Source organism: Ranitomeya imitator, chromosome 1, assembly GCF_032444005.1.
Source record: "Ranitomeya imitator isolate aRanImi1 chromosome 1, aRanImi1.pri, whole genome shotgun sequence".
NCBI classification, from domain to species: Eukaryota; Metazoa; Chordata; class Amphibia; order Anura; family Dendrobatidae; genus Ranitomeya; species Ranitomeya imitator.
The window spans coordinates 341,968,800-341,978,748 of record NC_091282.1 but is presented as its reverse complement, the minus strand read 5'-3'; the positions used below and the strand labels follow the sequence as shown (position 1 = coordinate 341,978,748).

Here is a 9,949-nt window from a genome sequence, read left to right as displayed (position 1 = left end):
AATTTATTCTATCCACATGAAAGTTACAGGAAATGTTGGCTTCTATTAAGTTACCCAAAAAAAAAAGCCGATTTGAGTTTTGAGAATGTGTTCATAAAAGTAGAGGCAGTTTAAACAAACACGGATGGGGGGAACACACTGCGTATCTTGGCTGCACCAGTAATATAAAAGCAAATGTTATTTCACCTCCAGGCCTCGGGTCTATCCTCCCTCCATAGTATGGTGCAGGCTGCATGCAGCCATTTTCTGTTTCCTCGTTGCTAGTATTTACATGTCGTATTTATATATAATAAATACTTAAGTGCTTGGAAACTCAATGATATTTTATAGGGGCAGAGCTTTGGCACTACTCCTGACTGTAAAATAAAACTGAACAAATCTGCGGGGTTTTCCAGTTAAATATGATTTTTTCAACATTTCTGACTCTCCAAAGAATTTCTGACACCTCGAAGTGACACTTATCTGCCACATATCTTGGTCCTCTCGCTCTGGGGCTAATAGGAGCCATCTCAGATGTTTGTTTTGAAGCCCCAATGCTAGATGATTTTGTCTCCTTCTGCAACTTTTCTCAAATACGTGTGTATAAATAAATATCAATGGGTTGATAAAATAATGGCTGAAAATATCTAGTGGGATTCATATGTGATGAAAGAGATTTATTCTATGCCTGCCTTATAAAGCGGGATCTTGTTGATAGACTGTTGGTAAAAGTAATATTATTACTAATAAAATGCAGATTTTGAGCTATGAAGGTGCAGGCCAGTAGTGAGGTTTGTCTAGATCCCCTTAGTTAGCCCCTGTCCTCCAGATCGCTGGGGCTCAGCCAGGTCTGCAGTAGTTAGGACTATAAGGCAAAGGTCAAATACTTGTGTCTGCCGGCTGTTTATATTTCAAGCAGGGAATTATACACATTAAATGTGCTATCTGTCCTTCTCAAGGAAACAACTGAGCCTCCAGTCCATGCGAGCCTTTGATGAGCAGCAGAAGAAAGATAATGGCAGCTCAGATGAGTCCTCCAGTGAGCAGACTGCCTTCAAATGCTTCGCCCAAACCTCCTCTCCAAGCGCATCCACAGTGGGCACTTCAAATCTTAAAGGTACAGTCCTAATCTCCCATTAACCCCATCACTCAGAGCCCCCTGCCTTCATCAGAACGTGTGCACAGTGCCATCGCTTGCCCTTTGCTAATCCAGGGCTCTCCAAATCTCTCCATGCTCCAGGAACAAGGGTGGGTTGGCGACTTCTGACTTCTAACCCTTCCCCAGCTGAAAGTCCCAGTGAACTGAATGTCAAAATAAATAATACAATTGATATTTCATTAAGAAAAACTACAATTAAATAAAAATAAATATACAATGAACCATTGTATTACAGCATCCTAATACATGCCCCTAATTGGAAGACTTGTCTATTGTTTTTTTTTTTTTTCATGTTGCACACAATTGTATTAGACGAAATAAATATAATTTTCTAGTATTAATTGCTTATTTGTTTTTTTGGGTTTTTTTTTCATATCCTTTTGTTGAGGCGATGTTTCCTCCTTAATGTATTGGGGCAGAATACTTTAGATTAAAAAAAAAATGTTTATCTGAACATATAACGCTATGGCAATGAAAAGGAAGAATGGAGTTGTGCTAATGGAGAGATCTGTTTGATTTTTTTTTCAGGCCTTTGCGATAGTGAAGGAGACAGTGACGATGATATAAAAGATGAATCCGCACATGATACCGGGGACTCGGCCAAAATTTCCACAACTACTGGAGAACACCCCAAAGAAATGAGGAGCCCCTCTAAGCTCTCTTTGTTACCATCGGACTTGGGCAGCAGGGGCAGGGAGCAGAGTTTGAGGACTGGGAAGAGTTCTCCAGATTCTAGGCACAGTCCGGGGCAGATCTCTTCTAGTAGCAGAGTCCTGAGTGTGGAGGACCTCAAGACATCAACTAGGGACCCACACACACTTGATGATCCCAAGCCATCAAAGGAACATTATCCCCCACTGACTGTACAGACAGACAGCAGCTCCCACCCTCTAAGCCAAGGACATCTGCAGAACCTAGGATTCCCCCCTGGCTTGAGTGGGCAGCAGTTCTTTAACCCCTTGGGCGCTTCACACCCGTTGCTTCTTCACCCCAGTCAGTTTGCTATGGGAGGGGCGTTTTCCAGTATGGCAACTGGTATGAATCCATTACTCGCCACCGTTTCAGGAGCAATGTCGGGCGTTAACAGTATAGATTCTTCAGGGATGGTGTCTTCATCTCAAGGACTACCAGGAGTATCATCTTTACCTTTCCACCTCCAGCAGCACGTCCTGGCTTCTCAGGTAAATGCAGTCCTGCTTTACTTCATGCTCCGGCGCCATCATAATGCTATCTGTACAGCGTTATCTATGCCAAGACTGTTCTTATTACAAATTATTATACTAGGGTATGTTCACACTCATTTTTTTCGTACACTTTTAGGGAGCTGTAAAGAGTAAACCAAACAGAAACTCTTAAAAAAAAAACAAAAAAACAAAAAAAAACCTTATAAAATAAATAATAAATAAATTTTCAGCTCAGTTACTGATCCAAAGACTCAGCAAAAGACTCGGTGTGAACATACCCTCTATTTATTGGCCATTAGTGTTAAGTTTAGAAGTTCAGCTGAGAATGTAGCAGTCGTTTTTTTTTTTTTTTTTTTTTTTTTTACTGTAAGCATTTGTTTCTTGAAACACAACTGATGGCGTCCAAATGATTGATCAAAAAACGCAGGTGACTTTTTTCTTTCTTTTTTTTTTTATCCGACGCTATGACAAGTGATAGGTCGCCTACCAGGGCTTCACTATTACCTGAATCTGGTCTGTTCTGTTATCAGTATCTTTCTGTACCAAACTGGAGGGAAACAAATCACTGCTGGCACAATATATATAGTAGGATTGCGGCCCCGTGTCTCTTCCACCATTAGCCACTGGCCTGTGTTCCCTCATTGTCTGTGAGAGTGGCATGCTGTGGGCACCTTCACCTAGTCTCCTTCCATGGATGCCCTGAATTATGTATTCTCTGACTTATTCACTGGCAGACAAGGGCTACATTTTACCGGCATTTGGGGAATACACTGGATTCACGGAGTTGCATTTATAAATACGTTTTTTTTTGTGATCCTAATTATTTATTATCATTATTTATTATTATAGCGCCATTTATTCCATAGCGCTTTACATGAGCCTGTGTTTGATGAGAAATATAATTGGAAATATTTGTACTATCCATGTGTGATAGGAAACTCACAATTTGTACAGCACATGTTGATGTGATGATAAATGAATGATGATGACTATCTTTTCTTTTCCAGGGTCTGGCTATGTCTCCTTTTGGAGGACTTTTCTCCTATCCCTACACATACATGGCCGCAGCTGCTGCAGCCTCCTCTGCTGTGCATAGACACCCTTTCCTCAATGCTGTACGTCCCAGGCTGAGGTATAACCCATACTCTTTCTCTGTGCCCATGCCTGAGAGTGGCAGCCTGCTGACCACTGCCCTCCACACATTGCCCAATGGCACTCTTGACGGGAAACCCCCCAGTCTGGTGCCCAGCCCAGCCTCCGCAGCCCTGGACTCTGAGTTAACTAGCAGATCTTCAACTCTGTCCTCCGGATCTGTGTCCTTATCCCCCAAAATGTGTGCAGAAAAGGAGGCCAGCAGTGAACTGCAGAATATCCAGCGCCTCGTCAGTGGCCTAGATTCCAAGCAGGACAGATCAAGGAGCAGCTCCCCCTGACAGGACAGAGGCAGCCCCTCGACCCATTCCAGACTCTCTCATTGCACTTTGTATGTCCCCGAAGCGTCCGGTGTGGGCTATGTCCCATGCACAGCTAGCAGCACCGAGCAAAGGGGCCGAGCTTGGAGCTGCTACCCAGGTCACACTGCGAACAGCCACAGATCCTCTGCCACTAAGCCCCTCACACTGCATGCATCTCCACCAGGACGTGCATCTCCACCAGGACGTGCATCTCCACCAGGACGTGCATCTCCACCAGGACGTGCATCTCCACCAGGACGTGCGCACCAGAAAGCTCATCGCAGACGAAAACTTGAAGATGAAATGTATCCATAGAACTGGCCATCCTGCAATCTATTCCGGGCCGTTAAGGGAGATCGTTTTTTTATTTGTTCCGCTCTTTGTCTTTTGCTATTTCAGCCACAGAATGAGCATTTGCATGCGAATAAATTATTTGCTCCAGGTGTCCTGATAAAAAGTAGTGTTCTGGATGAATATATATATATATATATATATATATATATATATATATATATATATATATATATATATATATATATATATATATATATATATTCAGGAGCAGATTGTTATGGGGGAGGCAAGTGTAGAGAACAGAAAAGTATTTATGTAATTATTTGATATTGTATGTAAATAAATCAGGAGACAGACTCTGATTACTAGGCGTTAATTTATTTAAAAATGTATATAGTTCTGTAAATATTACTCAATTACTGTCTTTATTTTCTCGTGTGTTAACCTATTAGGTGCCAAATGATAGCATTAAAACATCCAAGGCACACAGGGTGGAAACATGCCCATTTAAATATAAATAAAGGGGTAGGGATTGTATAATGCAGGTAACACACACACGCACGCACACACATACACACAGACACAATGTGTACATACATTTGATATATATAACACATATATATAACACACCCACACTACCCTAAATCCCACTTCTGAACATTTCACCAGAAATAATTATGTGTCCCTGTCACCCTGTTGCCCTGCCCTGCTAGTCTATGTACATTATTTCCCCCTGAGCTGTGTTGCTGATAACATATGAAGGTATAATTACATACATACACACATGTATATATATGTACGTATAAATATATATATATATATACATGTATATATATATGTATATATGTAAGTATAAATATACATATATATGTATGTATATATGTATGTATATACACACACGATGTAATGAATGTTTAATAGATATTGTTCCCCTTGTATTTCCTTATTTTCAAAGTCTCTACAACTTTCAATAAATTTTTTTATTGAATTGTACCTTTTGGTTTATACTGGTCTTAATTTGCTGAAAAGTACAGGATCTCACACACACATTGTAACGCAAGAATTTAACATGCCCTTGGTATGTAATATCTATATAATCTATCTATATTTCTGTCTTATCTCTTCATCATTTATTTAATCTATCTGTCCCAATATTAATCTAACCTATATCAACTAATCCTTGTTTAGTGAATTTTATGTAGAAATCAAATATTTATACTGTGTTCATCAAATTTCTTTTATTGTTATGCACATTACTACACTCACAAAACTTTTATTCTTTATATATAGATGATAGATATTAGATAGATAAATATGTGATAGATAGCTAGAGTAGATAGATATTAGATAGATAGATAGATAGATAGAATATTTATGGATAGATATGGAGTGCTGCCTACCTTTTTTTCTTTATAGATGGATAGATAGATTGATAAAAGTTACATAGATAAATTGATGATAGATACATAGATTGATAATTGATAAATAGATAGATTGATTAATCAGATAGATAGAGGATAGATAGATATAGGATAGACAGATAGATAATAGATAGATCAATCGATAAATAGATAGATAGATCGTTAATAAATCGATAGAACATGTATGGATAGATATGGTGTGCTGCCTACCTTTTTTCTTTATAGATGGATAGGTTGATAATACTTACATAGATAGATTGATGATAGATACATAGATTGATAGATAGTTATGAGATAGATAAATAGATCGATACACCATGTATGGATAGATGTGAAGTGCTGCCTGCCTTTTTTTCTGTATAGATGGATAGATTGATAATAGAGATGATAGATAATGGCACAGTCATGTCTTTGTATAAATTGCAGAGCACCGGATGACTGTGACTGAGCCCAGTGGTCTGTAATTCAGTAATGGCCGGTTAGTAGCATAGGAGAGGGCAGCTGCTGGATGGAACTGGTGAGTAATAAGCCTCAGTGACAGTCGTGATATATTGGCGATAGGACATGATGTTTCTTCTCGATAACAGTCGCAATGAAGGAAGAAGGTCCTGGTTGTGTCCTGGCCACAGCGACATATCTGCTCCAGGAACATCCACAAGGCTCCTGCTATAAAATATACCTTGGCAAGTATAGAGTCAACTTCTGCCAGACTGCAAATAACAATCAGATGAAGAATTTCGATTTTATTTCTTGATCGTAACCGGTTTATTAAGAACACAGAGCTGCAGGCTGACTTATCGCTAGCAGTGTAACCTCAGCCCCCATATCTCCTGATCCAGCCTCACACACGGTGCCAGCTACATAAAACTCATTTCCCTCCAGTACTGCGGATTATCATTTATTTATATCTGCAATTAGACCTCACATTACTATTCTTTAAAACACTGGATCATTCTCTCCGAATGTAATATGAGACAATAGGCAAATATCAGGTTGTTTTTTACAAGAACAGTCATCGCACTAATACTCTTGGATTACTTATTTGCTCAATTGTGCTATATTATTATACCTTTTACATTCAATCTATATATATAATTTTATTCTTCTATCCTTCCCTGCTACTCTTCTATTTTTCAGAATTTATTCCTCAAAATATTCAATTAGAACAGGAAATCGTTCCCTTTTTATATTTTTCAATTTCATTTTTCCCTTTTTATATTTAACCTGTATTTATGCATCCAGTTATTTATTACCGATAGATTTACCTAGGAATAAATCTTATACATTACCTTTTATTTAATATATATGAGTGTATTTATTTGTTACTATATTACCACTGATTTATCAAATTTCGATAAAGTGTCTATTTATGAATAAATGTATCCACAATCCTTCTATATTAACATCAATATATCTACCATCCATCTGTATTTCTATTTATGATATATGATGTATTTATCAATACGAATTATTATTATTATTATTATTATTATTATTATTATTATTATTATTATTATTATTATATTATTATTAATAATAATGTGTATGGTTCCATTAGATGAAAAGGGCAGAGCTGAATCAATCTATCTATGGAATATTAAAATTGGAATTCTTTCACTTAGAAAACCGCCTTTATATTTGATAAATAGTGTAGGAAGACAATAGTACAATACACTATCGATCTGTGAGGAAAGGGTTTGTATCTACAGGTATTAGACCGGTAACATTAGTAAGTGTTGAATTTACCACGTTCACACTAGCAGTATTTGATCAGTATTTTACATCAGTATTTGTAAGACAAACCCAGGAGTGGAACAAATAGAGGAAAAGTATAATAGAAACATATGCACCACTTCTGGTTTTGGCTTACAAATACTGATGTGAAATACTGACCAAATACTGAACATGTGAAAAGTAATAATTAGATAAACATCTAGTATATGCATAGAGAACACATTTAGATTTGAATATAAAAACGTGTAGAAGCAACTGCAGCCTTTCTGCCAGCCATATTAGTGGCCAATTTCCATACTGTATGCCTGAATCATCCACAGCTCTGCTCACCACACCTCAGCCTGGAGCCAGGACCTGGTACTATTGCATGCTGCACACACTGCCCCATTACCCATTCATCTCTCCATGCCATCTATAATCATGTATACTTAAAAGGAAAGTTCAGATCGGCACACACTAAACAGTTAACGAATATATATATATATATACCAGGCTACACATCCTGATGACTAGAGTGGAGATACATATATGATCACATGAACTGATCTGCAATCAGTGTCAAAAGAATGGAAAAGGTTAAATAAAAACTAATATTTACTTGGGACAGTGCCCTCTAGGTAGATGCTGGCTCCAAACTGGTCTTCCCTGCATCTTATTTGTATATAGTAACGTTAATGAGTAACTATTGTGGCGCTGGTGGGTAGGAGGGAAGCGAGTCCTATCTCTGGATTATCCAGTGTATTACTCACCTGGCGCCTGGCTTGATATCCCCAATCATTTTATGGCTCTTCATCTTGTTGAAAGCTGCAGGGGAGGATTAAAGTGCAAATGAACTGTCCCTCACTGCCACCTTGTGGCCTCCTGGTGAACAGCTGCAGATCATCCTGGCTCCTGCATTAGTGCATCTAATAGCAACTATGGAGCGAACAACACAGCAGCAGGCATTTGTCCATAAGTTACATAGAGACGCAATTTTATGCAACAAAATGTATTTTCATCCATATGCTTGGGTTAGGCAGGCTTTTAGTGTTATTGGTTCTTGCTATGAAAGGAAAGAACTATCAATATATTTTCATGAATCGTATCAATCTATCTAATATCTTTCTATGTATTTGTCTATCTGCATCTATCTATTATCTAATATATAATTGCCTAGAATACTACTTCCTGCAATTTGTGCCAACTTCCTGTCCGGAGCTAATGTCCTGAGCTAATGTCCGGAGCTAATGTCCGGAGATAAGTGACGTCAACAGTGTCCAGTGTCTGATTGGTTGCCGCCTGCTGCGAGCGACCAATCAGAAACGTGCCGTACTGTGACACACTCCGCCCGCCATTTTGGTGTGATTTTTGAATTTTTACCTCACAGCAAGTTTCTACTGCGTGGAGGCGGGCCCAGTGACGTTGCTCTTCAAGCTCCTGCCGAATTTCGTCAAAAGAATGATAATACCATTTACCAAAACTATATATATTTAGTTGTGAAGTGGTTCAGTGACATTTTCACACCAATTTTGAACTTTTGTTTGGTGTTTTCTCCATATACTGCCTATTATTTTTGTTCTTTCTTACTATTATTTATTAATTGTATTATTCTTACATTTGAATAAATAAAGTATATATGGATTCTAGACTCCCGATTCTTTAGAATCGGGCTGCCATCTAGTCTATTTAATATCTATCTAATATCTATCTATCTATCTATCTATCTATCTATCTATCTATCTATCTATCTATCTATTTATTATCTATCTGTCTCCTATCTATTATCTATTTTTCTATCTATCTATATATCTATCTATCTATCTATCTATCTATCTATCTATCTATCTATCTATCTATCTATCTATCTATCTGTCTCCTATCTATTAATTTATCTATCTATCTATCTAATATCTATCTGTCTCCTATCTATTAATCTATCTATCTATCTATCTATCTATCTATCTATCTATCTATCTATCTATCTATCATCTATCTAATGTCTATCTAGAAGCAATTAAGCAGAGAGCAGCACCTGAACAATAGCAATAGTTGGGTGCACGGCTTCACATGTACATACCAGTCCTTATACTAGAAAAATCAAAGAAGCCGCACACCATCATTTCAGTGCAAAAAAGGCTATTTTAATATTTTAATAGCCAATTTATGCGCCACGTTTTGGCTCTGTGAGCCTTTCTTCTATCTATCTATCTATCTATCTATCTATCCCATATCTATCTATCTATCTATCCCATATCTATCTATCTATCTATCTATCTATCTATCCCATATCTATCTATCTATCTATCTATCTATCTATCTATCTATCTATCTATCTATCCCATATCTATCTATCTATCTATCTATCTATCTATCTATCTATCTATCTATCTATCTATCCCATATCTATCTATCTATCTATCTATCTATCTATCTATCTATTTATCTATCCCATATCTATCTATCTATCTATCTATCTATCTATCCCATATCTATCTATCTATCTATCTATCTATCTATCTATCTATCTATCTATCTATCTATCTATCCCATATCTATCTATCTATCCCATATCTATCTATCTATCTATCTATCTATCTATCTATCTATCTATCTATCTATCTATCTATCTACAATTTATCTATTTCACCTGATTATTCAAGTGCAGGAAAACATAATTGGCGATTAGACAAGTTTTGATGAATCCTCCGAAATGTTTTTTGTTTTTCTTCTCACTTTTATCTGGAA

At 37.3% G+C, this 9,949-nt stretch overlaps 1 protein-coding gene across 1 annotated transcript in view; it reads left to right on the top strand.

Annotated features, from left to right (window-relative positions):
- Nucleotides 1–5,063, top strand: part of TBX3 (T-box transcription factor 3) — an 11,366-nt gene extending 6,303 nt beyond the window's left edge. The window contains exons 5-7 of the mRNA XM_069759829.1: nucleotides 939–1,096; nucleotides 1,667–2,319; nucleotides 3,330–5,063. Of these exons, the coding sequence (XP_069615930.1) occupies nucleotides 939–1,096; nucleotides 1,667–2,319; nucleotides 3,330–3,755 (1,237 nt within the window). The 3' untranslated portion in view covers nucleotides 3,756–5,063. The remainder of the gene's footprint in view (nucleotides 1–938; nucleotides 1,097–1,666; nucleotides 2,320–3,329) is intronic.
- The last annotated feature ends 4,886 nt before the right edge of the window (nucleotides 5,064–9,949 follow it).